At 45.5% G+C, this 20,255-nt stretch overlaps 1 protein-coding gene and 1 long non-coding RNA gene across 5 annotated transcripts in view; both read left to right on the top strand.

Moving 5' to 3' along the window:
• The first annotated feature begins 220 nt into the window (after positions 1–220).
• LOC116823195 (protein mono-ADP-ribosyltransferase PARP12-like) overlaps positions 221–20,255 on the top strand; it is a 52,517-nt gene continuing 32,482 nt past the window's right edge. For 2 of the 4 annotated variants that reach the window (XM_032777617.2, XM_032777624.2), the window contains exons 1-2: positions 221–610; positions 19,803–19,935. In XM_032777617.2, the coding sequence (XP_032633508.1) occupies positions 324–610; positions 19,803–19,935 (420 nt within the window). In that variant the 5' untranslated portion in view covers positions 221–323. The remainder of the gene's footprint in view (positions 611–19,802; positions 19,936–20,255) is intronic. The other 2 variants (XM_032777607.2, XM_032777598.2) reach the window with 2 other exon arrangements.
• Positions 2,660–13,472, top strand: LOC142047477 (uncharacterized). Its single transcript, XR_012656753.1, has 2 exons — positions 2,660–3,780; positions 11,842–13,472. It is a non-coding gene; the product is annotated as an uncharacterized LOC142047477 (long non-coding RNA).

The raw sequence follows: 20,255 nt of genomic DNA, 5'->3' as shown, positions 1-20,255 counted from the left end.
CCTGCTGTGAAGCCAGGGGACTAGCCACAATGACCTTTTAAGGTCCCTTCCAGTTCTACAAACTAGATATATCTCCATTATTAAAAAAAGGAAATACAGTGTATAAAACGCCCTTCACTCTTCTACATACTTTGCATGCCATCAGTTTTTAATTTGCTGCCTCAAACCACTGCCCTGCCGCCCATCCCCCAAACGCATACTTTCCTGCCTTCAGTTTCGATTCTTCTTTCCAGAGGGAGGGGAGGAGCCTGATCCGCCCACGAAACCGAGCGAGCAGGTGGGGGGTCCGCCTAGTCAGTAACCTCCTGGACTCGAGAGTGAGTATGTCGGACCCTGCGGTCTGCAGCTTCATCACCAAGGTCTTGTGCTCTAACGGGGGCCGGCTGGAGTGCAGCAAGATCCCCCAGCACGTGGGGCTCTCTGAGCAGCAGCTGGAGCAGATCCTGCAGGATGTGGGGCACGAGAGGTTTCTGGTGCACCAGGAGGGGGGCGCCCGCTGGGTGCTCGCTGTGTCCCCGCTGCGGCTCTGCGTCCGCAAGGAGTGTGCGGGCTGCGAGCGCCTCCACTTGTGCAAACTCAACCTCATGGGCAAGTGCAACTTTGGAGTCCGGTGAGTGTAACGGAGGGGACGCGATGGGAGCTACGAGGAGGAGGAGGGGAGGAGGCTGGCACCGGGGGCAACAGCGGGGGAGGGAGTAGAGGGACAGGCACTAGGGTGCAAAGAGGGGGAGGGGAAGGGAGCACGGGGTTGGTACCAGGAGCAATAGCGGGGGGAACAGGGGCAGCTAGGCACCAAGGTGCAAAATGAGGGAGAGCGCAGGGGATCTCTGGCAACGCAGGCAGAGGGCCTGGTTGTTGTGCCTTGCGCTCCTGATACTGTATTCTAGGCTGGTAGGGCACATAACTAAGGGAACCCCTGTGGTTGTGCTGAACGAGGGTGGAGAAAACTCAATTATTTGTATACATAAAAATCCGGCTTTTTAGTTTAAATATAGTTTTCTTTTTAAAAATTGAAAATTTGAAATTACAATGACCTATATTAAGGCCCAAGTATAATCTGTTAATTTATATTTAAAGTGACAATATTAAGCAATGTATGTTTACAGCTAAAGTTTTAAAGAAAGTAAGATGGACTAGACCAGGGGTTCTCAGCCTTTTTCTTTCCCAGCCCTCCCCACCCCCCCATGCTGCAAAAACTCGAGGGCCCCCTGTGCCACAACAAGGGTTTTCTGCATACAAAAGCCAGGACCGATGTTAAGGGGTATCCAGCAGGGCAGTTGCCTGGGGCTCCACAAAGCTAAGTTGTTCAGGCTTCTGCTTCAGCCCCGGGTGGCCCAGACTTGAGTCCTGCATGGCATGGCTTAGGCATTCTGCCCTGGACCCCAGAGAGTCTTAACACTGGTCCTGCTTGGTACCCCTGAAACCTGCTCCCTGTGGGGCCCGAGACCGTGGCTGAGAAACACTGGACTGATGCCCTCACGAGGTCCCTTGCAGCCCTACATTTCTGGGAGTCGGTGAAATCATTGAACAGGGGTGCCATTTCAGATTTCAATGGGAGAAAGGGTGCAACTTTAGCGGTGATTTCAGAGTCTACTTGGGTTCCTGAAAACTCTTGCATTTTTCTTTTTCTTTCTTTTCTTTCTTTCTTTTCTTTTTTGCAGATAATTTAGATAGGGTGCTTCTGTCAGGTAATTTCTTTTTCCTATATAAAGGAAGAAAATTAAATAAATATTAGATCCACCCAGTTCTGATGCTGAATGTTCTGACATCTTAAGTCAGTTCATTTAAGGGACGCTGGTTAGGTTTAAAAATGTGATGTATATTCTTACTTTTTACTAACTCTTGAATACAACAATTGAAACAGCTGTAGAAAGTAACCTAGATTTTTCTATCACTTTTTTGCAGTTCATCAAACTTGGAATAGCTCATTTATCTTTTGGAAACATCCTGCTAGGGCATGTCCCCATGAGCTTATACTGCACCTGCCTGGGACTGTAGGCCTGTTACCTCACTACAAATAGACTAGAAACTGACTTTAAATAGAAGTGAAACTGACTCATAGTCTCTTTCGTAGTATTGCCAACCCCAAATATTCAAAAATCATGAATCAGGCTCACCAAAAATCATGAGATTGGCTTTAAAATAATGAGATTATGTAAAAATAATAAGAGTTGATCTTTTTATTTGCATTCTGCTTTTTGAGCCTTTCGGGTGTGCTGGGGTCACATTTTGAAACTCTTCACAGCCACAAGGGCCAGAAACTTCATTTTTCTTTAAGAATGAAGACTGAAATCATTACATAGCCCCTTGACTCTAGGAGTTGAGGCTTTAAGGAAAACAATAATCATGAGACTCATGACAAAATCACAAGAGTTGGTAACACTGTTTTCACTTCTGTTTAAAGGCTAGTTACTTTCCAGAAGGGTCTTAAACACAACAGTACAGTGATTGAGTTGCAGTTTTCACAGGAGAATATTTTAAACCAAACACCAACAAAATTTCATGTTTTAATGTTGAGGAAAAAAATTGAGAGTTCTGAGGTATATCAGGGCCACTGAAGGCAGGAAAGGAAAATAAATAGGCGCAGGAGCTCTGGGCAGCACTTTCTCTTGAAAGAGAGTTGAAGGATCAAATCTTCTAGTCCTTAAGCACGAGCGCCTCCGCTTATAGATATGTTAGAACATGTTCACTGTGATGTTAATACACCGTGACCTGCTATAACACGAATTTGGCTATAACTCGGTAAAGCAGTGCTCCGGGGGGGGGGCAGGGCTGCGCGCTCTGGCAGATCAAACCAAGTTCGATATAACATGGGTTCACTTATAACGCAGTAAGATTTTTTTGGCTCCCGAGGACAGCGTTATATCAAAGTAGAGGTGTGTATGGTCACTAACTATACACTTAATAGTTATATATCTGAGCCATCTTATCTAGAGTTACACATCTTGTGTGCATTGGCTCAGGGGCTACATTTTCTGGCATATCCTGAACAGTGCTGAACACACAGATAGTGCCCAGTGAATAATACAAATCATGATGATAATTGTTGACTTTATGGACTCTGTGTATGCAATTTCTGTTATTCGTTCTGAAATTGGCCTGAATACAGCTGAAACCCTCAGAAGTTGAGGTATAATCACATCTGACGCTCATATGACACTTTCTCATTCCTTCCTTTTCTCAAATTGAGAACGAAAAATGACAAAACAAAATAGTTTTCAGTTAAAATCTAAAATTGCACAGCAGGCATTGTTGTATAACCAGCCTGGGGCAGAACCTGCCATCCATTGGCATTTAAGTGCTCTCCTTTCTGTCTGTCTGCCTGTCTCTGTGTTGCTTCAACCACGACATCCTTCCCAATCACCTGGGACCAATTGCTGGAGTCTCAGATAACCTCCTCTTTGGTTTTGCTCCCATCTCAGTCCTCTTTTTTGCAACATACAGCAGAGAGAAAGTGTGGTCCAGTAAATAGGGAGCTATCCCTTATTGACCTGGGTTCTACTCCTGTTCCCCCAGACATCCTGTATGACTTCAGGTCAGTGCCTTAGGGACAGAGTTTCAAAGGTTTTTAGGCACCCAAAGATGCAGTTAGGCATCTAATGGGGTTTACAAAGCACCCTAACCTTCTAGGCACATTTGAAAATCCCACTAGGTGCCTAAAAACCATTGAAAATCGGTCCTTTAGTCTGTGTCCCCCTCAGTGCCCCATCTGTACAATGGAGATAACAGCACTGCTCTACCTCACCGTGGGGCTATGATGTGAGGCACTCAGATTTAAAAGTTTATTAGAAAATATTTAAATAAAGATGATACAAAGAGTTTGATGTGTCAGTCATTAGTCATCGGGGGCAACATACAGAGTANAAATATTGGCATATTGTGGGGCCATGCGGGTGCCCATAGCAGTGCCACTGATCTGGAGATATATATTGTCATCAAATTTGAAATAGTTGTGTGTTAGTATAAAGGCACAGAGCTCAGCAGCCGGTTGTGCTGTGGCATCAGGGATACTGTTCCTGACAGCTTGTATTCCATCTGTGTGTGGGATGTTTGTGTAGAGAACCCCTACATCCATGGTGGCTAGGATAGTATTTTCTGGGAGGTGACCAATGCATTGTAGTTTCCTCAGGAAATCAGTGGTGTCTCGGAGATAGCTGGGAGTGCTTCAAGAAAGTTAGATACAACCCTGTCTAAGTTGAGCAAGTCTTTCCACTCAGCCCAGGCGAACTTAGAACATCCTAAGTCTTAGGATCATGACAAGAAAGTCCATAAATCCAGGGCTCTGTCAGCACCAGACCACACTCCAGTGGCAACAATGCCTCTGTCACCAACCAACCCTAAACTTCGAGAACAAAAGGCAACCATTGAGAGCCTCCACCATCAACAATACTGGCTCTGCCTCTCCTGACTATGGCACAAACAGTAACTGCTCCAGCCTCTTCAGTTTGGACTGACAGGATGTCTGACACTTAAGGGAGAGCAAAGTCTTATGCTCAAGCTGAGGACATTATTGTTTGCCCAGATCACCAGTCTTCATCACCATCAGGTCCTTTGCTTATGAGAGAGGTTCTGAGTCCACCACAAGATGCAACTTAGAATAGGAGAGAGACTTCTCCCATATCATCTACCCTTAGCTTCCCTCCAGTGGAACTCTCAATACTGCCAGTGGATCCAGAATTGGGATTTATTTTCTCAGGAGACTCTGAAGCACCCGATGAACTGACTTCTCCTCTTTTGAAGCATGCTTCCCAGGTGGGACCTGGACCAACCTGCATCTTATTACATGCCTCAAAACCATTGGTACCCCATGCTTTGGAGACCTCCATAATCACCCTGTGACCCACCTTACTGGCCAAACTGAGGATTGTGGGACCTGTACCACATTGTAGAGTTGACATAGTCTGTGATGCTTTGTACCTAGGGGGAACAGCCTACACCCCCATATTCATCCCTGTAAAATGATTGTGTGGTATTCAATGTAAAGTTTGTCTTGGGTGTCTTTGGAAGGCTCATGATGTACCGAGCATTGTTATTAGTGATGTTATAGGTTATAATTTCATGTATATAGTTATGAGGCTGAAAATGTATCCTCATAGCTTAAAGCAAGCTCAGTCAAAAATTCTCCAGAAAAAGAGAGGCAGTTCACACCTCATCAGGGTGTGGATGCGACAAACCCAGCCCAGCTTCACAGGGACAAAGGACACTGGCCTAGGCAGCAACAAAAGAATCTGTTAGACTCTTGAGGGAGTCACCCCCCCTTCTTTTGGTCAGTTTGGAACTGCGATGAGGTAATGCTCACCTGATTCTGAAGGGGAGGAGGCAAAGCCAAGAGGGAAGAAAGGACATCTCTTCCACCTACATCTACAGACACTATACCAAGCAACTGAAGAGCTGATCAAAGGGGAGAGCCTAGCTGAAGTGCAACCAGCCAGCCTGTGGTGAGAAGCATCTTAAGGCCTTGGCTACACTTATGAGTTACAGCACAATAAGGCAGCCTCAGGAGCCCTAGCTCACTCCTCGTCCACACTAGCAAGGCACGTACAGCGCTGTGTCTCCATGGCTACAGTGCTGCTAGTACTCCACCTCGGTGAGTGGAATAACGTTTGCTGCGCCCCCACTGGCTTGCCGCAGCTCCAGTGTGAATGAGTTACTGTGCTGCGATCAGTCTCCGGAAACATCCCATAACCCCTATAAGTCAAGTGGCCACTCTTGTCATTGTTGTGAAATTGGCTGCACGAATGCAGAAATGCCCTTTCAAAGCTTCATTTCGGAGAAGCTGGCTGCTGATCAGCTCCGAGAAAAAGCAAACATTTACCGTTTGCTTTGAGTGAGTGAGAGAGACGCAGGCGGGGAAGGGGGTCTGAACTTACAAGACAGCATGCTGACACGCTCTCAGCACCCCAAAAAGTCATTCTCTTTCTCCCCACATACACACAACACAGTCCCTGTCAGACTCCACCCCACCCCCATTTGAAAAGCACATTGCAGTCACTTGTATGCTGGGATAGCTTCCCATAATGCACCACTCCCAATGCCACTGCAAGTGCCACAAATGTGGCCATGACAGTGTGCTTGAACCTGTCAGTGTGGACAGACTACAGCGTTTTCCCTATTATGCTCTACGAAGGCAGGTTTAACTCACAGTGCTCTACATCTGCAAGTGCAGCCATGCCCTGTTTGTAAGGGCATTGTAAGTGTTAAGATCAGCTTAGAATGCATTTTGCTTTTATTTCATTTGACCAAATCTGACTTATGTTTTGACTTATAATCACTTAAAATCTATCTTTATAGTTAATAAATGTTTGTTTATTCTATTTGAAGCAGTGCGTTTGGTTTGAAACGTGTCAGAGACTCTCCTTGGGATAACAAGCTTGGTACATGTTAAATTGATGAACTCATATAAGTTTGCAGCATCCAGCAGGCATAACTGGATACTGCAAGACGGAGGTTCCTAGGGTTGTGTCTGGGATCAGAGGTATTGGCTAGTGTCATTTGGTTGCAAGTAGTTGGGAGCAACTTACATGCCAGAGGCTGTGCGTGAACATTCCAGGAAAGGGGGTTCTCACAGCAGAGCAGGGTAAGACTGACTCCCAGAGTCAAAGATTAGAGTGACCTAGCAGATCACTGGTCCCAATAGCACCAGATGGGAACATCACACAGACCACTAGTGGGTCATTCCACTCTTCCTCTCCAAGTGGACAGCCAGAGCTTCCTCCTGACCCCATGGAAGAGGAAGAGTAGGAGCTGGAACCGTCAATTTCATCAGTAGGGGTGAGATTGTTTTCGTCAATCTCTGAACTAAGCAGTCACTACAATATCTCTACTTCCCCCTCTCCATCTTGACCATAAGCAGTTCCAGGAACTATTATGAAAGGTTGCAGAGGAGCTACAGATCTCACTGATGGAAGTTCAGAATCCTTAGCACAAACTCCTGGACATGCTCCATTCATCTGGCTCCAGCTTGATAGTGCTTCCTGTTAATAATGTCATTCTGGAACCAGCTAGAACTGTCTAGCATTCTCCTGCCATTTGTGTCCCTATCCCTGAATTGAGGCGGGAACTGATATTTTGTCACCGACAAGGGGATGGAATTTCTGTTTTCTCATCCTGCTCCTTTATTCTTTGGTTGTCCAGATTGCGTTTGAGAGATCTGGACAGCAACACCATAGATCCACTCCGGTTGATAAAGAAAATGGTAAATGGTTTCAGCTCCAGCACTCCCCCTGTAACTAAAGCCCCAAGCCCTGACGCACCCTCCCCCGGCTGAAACTGGGAGTGAATCTGTGGGGAGCCTCAGTGCCCTCTGTGCTCCAGCGCTCTGTCCCGGTCTAAAGCCCTGAGACCTGGTGCTCCCCCAGGGCAGAAGCCCTGAGCCACCCTCCCGGAGCTCTGGTGCCCCAAAGGTCAGAAGCCCCAACCTCCCTCTCCTGCCCAGAGCCCTGACACACCTTGTGGCTGCAGCCCCAACTCTCCTGTGCTGAAGTCTGTAACATCTTGTTCAGAGTTACGAACAACCTCCATTTCTGAGGTGTCCTGAACTCTGAGATTCTCCTGTAGCTCTATAACATGAATCTGCTAGTGCCCTGGTAGGACCAGGAAGGCCGCCTCATAGCACCAGATTCACCTGATCCCAAGCTCGACCCACAGGTACCCTTAGGCCATAATATTAGACTGATATCCATGGAAGAAATCCAACCTGAACAAAAACAACAATTATGACAGCTGATGGAAGTCTTCCCCTCAGTATTTTCAGTGCTGCCAAGATGCATCCACTTGGCCTACCATCACATAGATCGTGAACTGAGAAAAAAGGTCTGAGAGTCTACAACCCCTGCCACAAAAGATGTGGAAGACAGTCCGCTTAGAACTATAGGCCCCATTAGATTTAGGGGTGGTTGAGGAATCCCCTAGTGAGGAGGGGAGCCCCATCATGTTTTCACTGAAGCCTGACAGGTTAACCTGATTCTGTATTGATTTCCAGAGAGCAAATGTACTATAGAAATTTGTTGCATACCCTGTGCCTAGAGTAGATGAGTTGCTAGACAGGTATGGGGCTGCCAGGTATGTATCCACTCTTGACCTTATGAAATGTTATTAACAGATACCTTTCACAACTGAAGAATAAGAGAAGACAGCATTCTATATACAGTTTGGTCTCTACCAATTTAAGACTATGCCCTTTGGCCTTCATGGAGCCATGGCCACATACCAGTGCCTCATGGACTATGTATTTCAACTGCATGGATGGTACATCACAGAATATATTGACAATATTGTCATTTATAGTTATGACTGGAACAATCACCTAAGACACCTCACTGCAAAACTGAAATCCCTCAGAGGCAGGACTAACTGCCAACTTGGCCAACTGCAAACTGGCCAGCCAGGAGGTGACTTACCTCAGCAAAAAAGTGAGGGGTGGACATCTGAAGTTGCTAATTGGTAATATACAAGATGTGGAGCAATGCCACATACCAACCACAAAAAAGCCAGTGTGTCACATCCTGGGCCTCGCTGGGTACTACAGGCACTATGTATTGTGTGTATTGAGTTTCACCATCATTGCGACCCCTTGATAAAGGACATGAGCCCTGAGAATATTCAGTGATCTGAAGCCTGTGACATGGCATTTAAGACTCTGAAAGAACAGCTAAATTGGTAACCAGTGCTCTCACATCTGGACTTCTCAAGATGATTTACACTGCAGACAGATGTGGGTCTTGGGGCAATACTTTCACAGGACATTGATGGAGAAGAACACTCCATCCTGTACATCAGCAGCCAAACCATTAAGAGAGAACATCCTGGGTCATAGAGAGGCAGTAGGGCACATGAACATGTAATAGAAGGGGGCATTGGACCTGGAGAGAGCTAATCCCCAGAGCAGCCAGGAAGAGGCATCTCAGTGGTGAGTGAACCCAGTGTCAGATGTGAACTCTAGAATGTTTTTGTTCTGAAGCTGTGCAAAGCATTCTTACTAATAGTAGAAAGGATTCAACTAGAAAATGTAACAACAAAGTGGAAGCATTTATCTGGGCACATCAAAAATGTATATCCTCAGAGAATGTGTATATTCCCCTTATTCTGGACTACCTTTTCCCACTTAAAACAGTGGGTCTTTCCATTAACTCTTTATGGGTACACTGACACCAGTCTGTGAGTACCACCTTTATGTGGTTACTCAGTTTTTGCTCACCCACTAATTAGCAGATTCTGGAGTTTAATCAGAACCTATTCTTCAGTGAGACTTAAACCTCTTTCAAGCCTCTCTTCAAGCTATTAGCTATATGTTCCATGTGTCTCCTATCCATAAAGATTGCATTTCTTGTAGCCATTGCCTCAGACAGGAGTATAGGTGAGCTCAGAACACTGATGGTGGGATTCAATTTACCACATATTCCATAGGATGTGAATGCAATGAGATTTTGTCTCAGATCACCCCCAAAGTAGTTTGAGTTTCAGACTGAACCAGTCTATTCTCTTACTTGCATTTTTTTCTGAAAATACGCACACCTCTGAAGAAGAGAGGAGACTTCATTCCCTCAGTGTGCAATGAGCCAGCAATGGACAAAACAAATCATAAAATCTCTCAGATTGCAGATTGGACAGAGTTTGAGGTCAAGCTATATCCTCTCAGAGGATGAATCTCTGCCTGTATCTTACTGTACTATATGCTGTTTAATATTCCTTTTCCTTGTGGGATGAGAGCTAATTCTATGAGAGCACAAGCAATGTCAGTGGCATTTATTCAAGAAGTACTTCTACTTGACTTCTGCAAAGCAGCTACATGGAGTTCCATCCACACATTTGGGATTCAATATCTATGTGTTAGTACAGGACTCTTCCACTGATGTATCCTTTTGAGAAGGCAGTCCTTAAAATGGCCATGCTGCCTGCATCCTCTTACCTTCCTCCTATTTGACTACTGCTTATCACTCACAGGGACCAGCACTCGAAGAAGTGAAAGTTCCTTACCTTATAGTAACTGGAGGTTCTTTGAGATGTCTGGTCCCGGTCTGTATTCTACTGCTCACCCTCCTTCCCCTCTGCTTTGGATTGTTCTGGGATTTTTGTTAGAGAAGGGACTGGAGAGGCAGTCAGACCACTCTGCCCTTTATATCCCCAGTTGGAGGCACAAGGAGAGCAAGGGCGCATGTGTGGACCAACAGATGCTGGTTTCAAGAATTCACTGGCTCTGGGTGCATGGATTGCATCTGTATCCACAGGAGAATACAGACAAGGATCACACATCTCAAAGAACTCCAGTTACTGTAAGGTAAATAACTTTCTCACACCAGTTGCCATGTACTTCAGTAGCCTGTCTCAGACAATGAAACATCTGGCACTAGCCAGAGGAAAGTGCAAGAAACCCCTCTGAGAAACCCCTGAGAACAATTATGGAATAACTTGCTGTAACAGGTTAGCAATATTTGTATCATACACCTACCTTGTTGTCAGAGGCTGATACTGCTGCTGAAGTGCTACATGGATTTTGCTGTTTCGTTGATGCAGGATTCATATTCCTACCCAGGTATGGGAGAGGCGAAAGTTAATAATCAAAGCAGAAAGTGCCAAAGATAAGAGCTGGGACAGATGATTCTGAGGGAAGGAACCCCAGGAACAGCCAAGCCTTAGGAGAAGGCTTAGGCTTCGGTAAAGCAACCACAGGGGCAGGAAGCTCAAGGAGAAGACCTTGGCTGGGTTTTGTCTTGTATTGTTTGGATTTACCCTAAGATAGGTGAGCTCTAATTTTATGGAATGTGTATATTTGTTTGGAGTGGATAGGGAGCCCCACACATTTACACCTGCCCTGAAGGAAAGTTCCTTCTTAACCCTTGTCAATTAATCATTTGTTTATGCCCTGAAACATGAGACTTTAATCTGTAAATTGTTTCCAGAAAGCCATCACCTCGCTGCAGAATGGTCTGGACAAGATCCTTTGTTTGTTGCCATAGCACATGGCTGAAGGGTTGTTTGTGACCACTTGAACTACTCATCCCTGAATGCAGGAGAGGATTGGAATTGCTATCAGCTCCAGAACACTGATATGTAGTCTCATCTCCCAGATGTTCCAGTGGCCACAGACCCTGAGGCCTTGACAGTGAGTGCCCAATGAGGAGAGGAAAACGAAACAATGATTGCCAAGGGAACTGGAGGGGTAAATAGCTTTCCCCTGAAAATTCTGTCCAATTTTACCAGTGGAGAGAATGAAACACTTCTCTGGGCAATGTTAGCAATGGGGACATTTTGTCCATGTTTGGAATATAGAATCTTGGCAACCAATGGTGGAGATGTTTCACTATCAGTCATGCAAATGGAGTCACATAAAGCCATTAAACTCATTAGCCCTAAGAAGAATATCACTGGTTGACATGAGTGCTTCTTCAGGGTCCTGTAGCTGTGCACATCTGGTGATACCTGTCTCCTGGCAGGAATGCCTTTCCATACATTGAATCCAGGACTGCCTCAATTAAAGTAATTTGTTTGGCATGAGTAGTGTGAGGAGTTTAATGAGAGCCAGCTCCTGAACACAAGTCTTTTGCATAGCTGCTGTGACAGCTACCTGGAATGATTCAATTGCAGCCAGTCATTGAGATAAGAGTAGACATGAAAACCTTCTTTGAAGATCAGCAGCCACAGCTTAGAGCCACTTTGTGAAAAGTCAGGGTGAGGACGGGAGTGGTCTTTTCCAGTGGTAAACCTCAGATTTAAAAGTTTATTAGAAAATATTTAAATAAAGATGATACAAAGAGTTTGATGTGTCAGTCATTAGTCATCGGGGGCAACATACAGAGTATGGGGGGACGCTGGTATTTGGTTATGGGTTAGCATATAGTACAGTGATGGGGTACCACAGGTAGAGTGGGAACTTCTCTATACTACTGCTATCCCTCCCCTGGGTTTTGGCCCCTTCTTTTCACTCCCCCTCCCCCCCGCATCTCCCTCTTTTCTGAATGTAAACTTGGCTCAGAAGGTTTAGCTGTCTTTCTTCTGAGTCCCCTGTGTTCTCTTCAACACCTCCCTCCTCCACCAGGGATTCCTGTTTTACAGGTTCATCTAAGGACTTTCAGACCCTTAAGAAAGGGCTGGTAATTAAATTCTCTTAATCACTCTGTCTCTGCTTGTAAACAAAAAACTGATTCTCTGCCCCAGGGGCACAAGCTGGGAGAAACACACCTCTCTGCAGAACTCATATTCCACACTAACAAGCATTCTGCTTGGGAGCCCACCTCCTGTCCTGTCTGAAACTCCCTACTTGGCACCCTTGCCACTGAATGAGTGGGAGTCACTAGCTAAACTGGAGCCTGTGTTTGTTGATGACCTGCTGATAGTCGTAGTCTCATCTGCAGGTGCAGAGAGAATATTTTCTTCATTTCTATTTAGCCAGCTAGTTAATTCAAAGCTGAGAAACATATTAAGAGTTGAAAAAGCAGGAAAGCTTGTTCTCTTTCAATCTGTGAATAAAATCCAGGTTGTAAGAAAATGAGATCTACCAGTTCTAAAATCTTTAAGGTCTCCGGGACCAGAAACGATTCATTTAATTGACTGAGGAATCACTACCTTCGTTTGTTTAATAAATCAGTCAGTCTCAAACACAAAACCTTGTTTTGATAAGCTTATTTTTCTTATGAATCCAGCATATTTAAGGTAGATGTATTGAATTCCAGTTTTCATCTAACTGCAACTTGATACAAATCATGAGTAACAATTATAGTCTAGTAAATATGAACTGTTATTTACCATTTTATATCAATAAAACGTATTTTATGGCTTTGAAAAAATGTATGTTAAGTTATATAATGTCTTAAATGTATATAGATGTAGTGTACCCTCCTTCTTGCAAAAAGAAATACCAGATTACACCAACTAATGAGAATCAACTTTATCTAAAGGGGAGGGGGGACTTCAAAAAAAAATGCAAAACAGGATTAAAAATGGATGATTTAAATCAATCCACCCTGTTCTAAAATAAGACACGGAAGGCCCAAAATTTAGAGGATGGAAAGGTTACTTTACATAGAGTCAGGAATTGCCATACTAGAGCAGACCCATCTAGTCCAGTATCCTACGATCTGCCCCACATTAGGTCACATTCTAATCTCTCATAGTTAAATTTGGTTGCATCCTTGCTGCATGAGCCTCTCTCTCTTCCCATACTGTTTTTAGCATTAGATATAACAACTGGATATTCTTGTTGTTCATATAAATATCCAATCCCATCTTCTTAGCCTAAATCACATCCTGTGGGCATGAATCACACATCCTATGAAAAAGGTTTTCTTTTATTAGTGTTGAATTTCCCACTGTAGCCCATAAGGCTAGCTTGGCACCACCTTTCAGTTTAATTGAATGTCCTTGTGCTGGTGTTGTGAGACAGGACTAACAGACTTTCCTGACCCACATATTCAGATAATTCATTATGTGATATAATTTTATCATGTCTCCTAATGTAAATAAATGCATTCCTTTCAGTCCTTCCTCATGAGCGTTTTTCTGTGCTCCCTGGTTATTCTCACTGGCCTTCTCTGAACCCTCCCCATGTGGTGACCTCTACTGCCCACATCACTCTAGATGAGGGTCCATGTCACCGGCACAGCTTCTCCTCAGTTCCAAAATACACACTGCCTCAGGCAGTGTCTTTCAAGGAGGTTTATTTTCTTAATAAAAACAAGTAAACAGATAAACAATCTTTCAACTCAGTCCTCACTTTCAAGTTTCATCTCGCTCAGGCAGATTCCCTCTTCTGACCAGCTCTGCCTCCTCTGTGGGACAGCAGCCACCTCAGGGCAGCCTCCCTGCTCCAGGGGGCCCACCAAAGCTCCACTCTGTTGTGGTTTTCCTGTCCCAGGCACAGGTGCATAAGGAACGAGCCTCCTGCTGTGTGCTGCTGTGTCCTTGATATGACTCAGCTTTAGGGTTGCCAACTTTCTAGTCACACAAAACAACCCCCAGCCCCGCCCCTTCCCTGAGGCCTCACCCCTACCTCACTACATTCCCCCTCCCTCAGTGGCTCTCTCTCCTTTACCCTCAACTCACTTTCACTGGGCTGGGGCAGAGGGTTGGGGTGCAGAAGCGGGCGAGAGCTCTAACTGGGGGTGCGGGCTCAGAAATGGGGCCAGAAATGAGGGGTGAAGGGTGAAGTGAGGGCTCAAGGCTGGGGGGCAGGGCCAAGGGGTTCAGAGTGCAGGAGGGGGCTGCAGGTTGAGGCAGGGGTTGGGATGTGGGAGGGGGTGATGGCTCTGGGCTGAAGCCAGGGGTGAGGGGGTCAGGGTGTGGGGGGGGGCTCTGGGTTGGGGCAGGGAGTTGGAGTGCAGGTGCAGAAGGGTTCCGGGCTGGGGGTGCAGGCTCTGGGCAGGGGCTGGGGATGAGAGGTTTGGGGTGCAGGAGGATGCTCCGGGTTGGAGGGGGGGGTCAGGGCAGGGGATTGGGGCTCATGGTTGGGGCATGGGCTTACCTTAGGCGGCTCCCTGTCCGCGGTGCAGTGGGGCTAAAGCAGGCTGTTTGCCTGTCCTGGCAGTGGCACTCCGCACCCCCAGGAAGCAGTCAGCATGTCTGGGTCCTACGCGGGGGTTCCAGAGGCTCCACCTGCCGCTCTAGGCCGCATGCATTGCACCCCCCCTGGGGGGGGGGCAACATGTGGAGCTCTATGTAGCCCCCACTCACCTAGAAGCCAGACCTGCTTTCTGCTTCCGGGGCGCAGTGTGGAGCCAGGACAGGTAGGGACTTGTCTGCCTTAGCAGCGCAGCACCACTGACTAGACTTCTAACGGCCTGGTAGTCAGTGCTGACCAGAGCCACCAGGGTCCCTTTTCGACTGGATGTTCTGATCGGAAACCGGACACTTGGTCAACCTACTCTGCGTTCACAAGAAGTGTGCGTGCTTGTGCAAGCTTCATGGGCAAGTGCAGTGTTGTAGACAGACCAGTGGTAGGAACTGTAAAACAATGCAGGAAGGGGACCAGTACCAATGGGCAAAGAGAAACTAAAAGAGATAAAGCCAGCAGTTTGGGAGTTGTAAAAGGAGACAGTCTCAGACCAATCTTTCTGCTTGTGCTGGCACAAACTCTTTCATTCTAGATCATAGTAGTGTGTGGAGGAGGTGAGGAAGACAGATTAGCATGCCTTTTAAAATGGCTGGGACCAGTGCTCACAACTTGAGTATGTTAAACATTGAAACTCCCCTCTTTTTTTGTACTGGTAGCCTGCAAATGGTAACCAGGTGATGTTCCCACACTGGTGCTTTTCCAGGCATTGAAGGAAGCATTGAAACCTTAACTGAAGGCTTAGGGGATGTGGGCACAAGTGTGATCTAATGCCGGGGTTTTCACAAAAAATTTTTTGGTGGCCTCAGAGTGCAGCCACCAACTCTTGCCGCTGGCTGCTCCGACAAATTGTGCTGAGATACTTAACTTTAGGAAAAACAAATAAATATAAGTGTCTAAATCATTGTAATTTATTTATGTAGAGTGTTGTTTTTTTTTGTTTTTTTTTTTTAGTTTTGTTTTTACAGACTCCATAACAGAAATAACATACATATGTTTTACATGTATAGGGTGATATTCTTTACTGGCCCCAACTGCCTCCCACAGCCCCCAACCCATCCCCCCCAGGGATCCGCTGCCTTCCCCCCCCTCATTGCCCAAATCTCCCTTCCACAGTCTCGCACCCCAGGCCCATCCTGGTCCTTGCTTTTTGACCATGGCATGCTGTGCTGGCACCTGCTGAAGCCCTGCCTGAGCCCTGGGGGCTGAAGCCCAAAGCCCCGCCACCAGGAGCTTGGAGTGGGAGCACTGGGAGCGGAAGCCCAGAGCCCGAAACCCAAAGCCCTGCAGCAGAAGCCCTGGTTGGGAGCCCAGAGCCCTGGAAGCAGGAACACCAGGGGCAGGAGCCTGGAGCCAGAGCCTGGGAGTGGGAGCTCGGAGGTGCATCCCACCACTGGAGTGCGGTGGCTGAAGCCTGAGCCCCCACCACTCTCGGGAAGGTGGGTCAGGGGTCTCACCAGCCAACTGTGGAATCCAAGGTTCATCCTGCACAGCAGCTCCACACATCTGCAGAAGCACTGCCTGGGCCCCCGAGGAGGCTGCACGGTGCAGGGCACCAATCCCCAGCTGGCGACGCCAACAAACACCAAGGCAACTCTTCCCGGGCAACAGCTGGGCACTGCAGGGAGGGGCTGCTGCTTTGCCTTCTCCTCATTTTCCACCCAGGAAGCTGTTGTGGCCACAGAAAAATTCCCAGGTGGCCGCATCTGACCACATTTGAGAAATGCTGATCTAATGCCTGGAATTGCTGGATGGGGAGTGATGAAAAATATTCCTGTCCTCTGGGAAGGATTTTATGACTGGGAAGTGGTACTTCTCGCTCCCACTTGCAGATAAAAGGCCCTATAGGAAGCTTGCTCAGTTGAAAGTGGCCTAGGTGGGATTTAGCTCTGGATATGGTCAATGTGTCCTCACTAATGACTGATGTTATATCTGAAGATTATGGTGGTGGTGTAATTTGTCCTAACTCACCCTTGGCTGACTCTTCTCAAGCATATTCCACATGTAGGAAAAGCCAACATATCTTGCTTATATAACTTGTTAAAATAAGTTAGTTAAGAAGAGACGCTAACAGTATTGGAAGAACAATTGTTCTGATGATTCCTTCCAAAGAGAATGTGCTGTGTTTTGCATTATTTTTAATAAGGCTTTTCACGCATCAGCCCCACAGTCTGCATCTTATAACCTTGTTGTTGTTTTACATATATAGGGTGATATTCAAATCTATTCATTTCCTTTAGGTTCATAAAGAAGTAGACAACATTTTGATAAAATGTAGATGATAACTGTTCCTGGGTAAATAGTTCCTCTTTTCTTAGGCAATGCAAACTTTTTCTTAACATAGGAATTTTTAACAGGGATTTATACTGCAATAAATTATCCAAATTCTGTTGGAAAGGTAGGTTACTTTGGGTTTGTGCTGGAATAACCCAGAAGAGAATTTGACTCCAGAGGTAAAATCTACACTTTAATGTGCATGAGAATCACCCTTTGAACCTATCTGCTCTTGATTACACACACTCCTGGTGCTCTGTTGACTTTACTGTTTTCAGTTTATTCAGTGCAAGTAGGATTCCATGCAGGCCCAGGAGCCCATACTCACAGGCTCTAATGCGGAATTAGGGTCTTAGATCATAAATTCCTTAAGACAGAAAATAAAGTCAATATGTTAATAAAAAACCAGGCGTTATATAATGTTGATATTTGGAGGGGGAAAAACTACTGGAATCAAGTCTTGTACAGGAGAAGGGGCAGATCAATAGCAGCATGTGAACAGATGGTTCAAAAGTCAATGAGACCTTCAGAGGGTAAGCACTGAAGAGTAGTTAAATTGAGCAGTGACAGGCGAAGTTTTATTTTATATATTTTATTACTGTAGTACACACAGTTACAGGGCTTTACTGAGTCACATTTCAGACTAGCCAGACTAACAGCATTGTTTCTGGATATAGCCTAATTCCCTCAGCATTCCTTTATCTTTTGTTGTCATTCATTCTCACTGCAGGTGGCATATTGTTGCTCCGAGATAAACAGATCCCTTTTAATACTTTATTGTCCTGATATCTTCCCACATTTCTCCCTTCCTTTCTTTGTACACAGCCCATAAGATTGGGTTCCATATTTCTTTAAACATTTTCTCAATCTTTCCTCTACCTTCCTTGTCAGCGAGGTGCACCAAGTCCTTGTCCTATTTAACTCCTTTCTCTATTCCGACTGCATGTTTGAGCTCTTGACAAACTGTTGCTTCTTTCTGTGCAATCATTCCATACCACTGCAACCTTGCTTTTGCCATGTCCTTCTCTGTACTCTGCCACCATCACCTTCTCTATCCGCATTCTTTTTTCTAAGATAATCTTCCCCATCTGCTGTTCTGACCATGTCCCTCTGACTTGCTTCACAAGCTTCCTCTCACCATCCATATCATTTTCAAGCTCCTTGACTAAGCTCTGCACAGGTTCATTTTGTTTCTTATTAATAAGGATACAATTTATTAATAATAGGAGATATACCTATCTCCTAAGACTGGAAGAAACCTTGAAAGGTCATTGAGTGCAGCCCCCTGCCTTCACTAGCAGGACCAAGTACTGATTTTTGCCCCAGATCCCTAAGTGGTCCCCTCAAGGATTGAACTCACAAGCCTGGGTTTAGCAGGCCAGTGCTCAAACCACTGAGCTATCCTTTCCCCCATAGTCACAGAGGTCATGGGATTCCATGTCTTTAATGGACTCCGTGACTTCTTTAGTTTCAGCCCAGCTACAGTTGCCAGCAGTCAGACCCTAGGGCTGGAGCAATGGCTTGGGCTGAACTGGGGCAGAAGCAGTGGCCAGGGCTGGTGCTGAAGCAAGAGCTGGCAGGGGTGCTGGAACAATGTTTATAATGTGGGTGCTGAGAGCTGTAGAACCAAACTGTAAACCCTGTGTATGATGGAAGCCACTTCAAGCCAGCACCCCCCTTAGTTCCAGCACCTATGGGTCAGCCACTAGGGCCGGAGCTGGAGCCATCTAACCCTAATACCTCAAGTACCCCCTCCCAGTACAACACACCCATCTAGTGCTCCCCAACTGTACCTCCCCAGTTCCCTCCTCTCCCCTCCCCCGGGAGTGTCCTCTATTTGGGAATCTCTATATGGTAACCCTACGGGTGGAAGGTGGAAAAATAAGAATAGATTAAAAGAATGGAGGGGCAGTGTTTTCCCCCAAGATGTGCCCAGATGGCACATGTGACACAGCCAGATGGAGGCACCCAACAAACTACTTTCAATGTGCTGGGTACATAAGAAAAATTTTTTCGAAACAAGTTCTGCTTTTAAAACTGATTTCTTAAAGAAAAGCAGTAGTATCTGCTGTTAGTGAATTAAACTAATTGTTTCTGTGGTCCTCACACTCTTCAAGCTCTTAGTAGATTTTATCCTCTCACACCTCATTTTTATGCATAGATTGTAAGAAGAAAACAAGCATCCTTGCATTTTCAACTCCAGATTGGTTTCTTAACTTTGAATGAACTAGTTTTTGAACTGAACTAGTTGAAAAAACTGAAAGAGAGAATTCTCACCACACCTACAAGAGGCTACTGGTGTCAAAAGCTGGCTTAGCACTTCAACAAATGCTGGTTGCAGGTGCTTAGCCAGTGACTTTAATCAGCTCAGTGATTTGATCAGAAACTTACTGCTTAATTTTTTTAATTTAATGTAAATGATTTTAATAGATTGTAGTAAATTTAGGCCTTAACATAGACTGTCATAATTTCAAATTAAATTTTGAATAGTTTTAGTTTATTTTTAAAACTAATATTTAATTTAAATTAGATTTAAATAAAAATCAATTTTAAAAATGTGTTTGTTTTTTATCCACCCTGCTTAGGGCATTAGTCTAGGACTTGGGGAACCTGATTCTGCCACGTACTTCCTGTGTGACCTCTGGCAAGTCACTTAGTGTCTCTGTGCCTCAATTCCCCATCTGTTTTAAAAACAAAACAGGAATAATAGCACTTCCCTAGTACACAGGGGTGTTGTAAGGATAAATCTATTAAATAACCTGAGCACCTCACAGTCTGTGGTAATGGAGGCCATTATATGTAACTAAGATAGATTTCTTGCTAGGCTTCCCTTGTTCTCTAAGCTTTTGCCAAGCTTCCTTTCTAGTCTCATCTCTGTTTCCTTCTCCTACTCTCACCTTCCGTGCTGTCCCTTAGGTGTGGTTGCTCTCGTAAGCCACCCTGGTTGAAGATCAGTGTATTTGATCTGAATGTTTTTTCTTTCCAGGACATGTAAGTACTCCCATGACATTTTCACGGATGGGAACCGAAAAGTGCTGAAGACCCATGAAGTCAGTGGCCTCAACGAGAATGAGTTGCGAGTCCTGCTCCTCCAGAATGACCCTTTCCTCCTGCCTGATGTGAGTCATACTGATTTCTTAGGGAAAGGCTATTTGCTAAATAGGGATGGAAGAGGTGAGAGATGATGTTGAAACTAAAGCATGGAATTGGATGTCAGGGAACCTAGATTTTTTTTCTTCTTTGCAACTGATTCACTGTATGACCTTGGCTAAATCATCTGCTCTCTGATTTAGTTTCCATGCCTGTGTAAATTGGAGATAAGAGTACCTACCATGAAGGGCTGTTGGGAGGCCTTGTCTATATTACTAGTGCATTGCCAGTATACTGTACCAGCAGAGCCCTCTAGTGTAGACAGGCCGTATGCCAACAGCAGTTTGTT

This window comes from Chelonoidis abingdonii, chromosome 1 (assembly GCF_003597395.2).
Source record: "Chelonoidis abingdonii isolate Lonesome George chromosome 1, CheloAbing_2.0, whole genome shotgun sequence".
NCBI lineage: Eukaryota > Metazoa > Chordata > Testudines > Testudinidae > Chelonoidis > Chelonoidis abingdonii.
The sequence above is the reverse complement of the archived record's forward strand: the minus strand, read 5'-3'. Positions and strand labels throughout refer to the sequence as shown.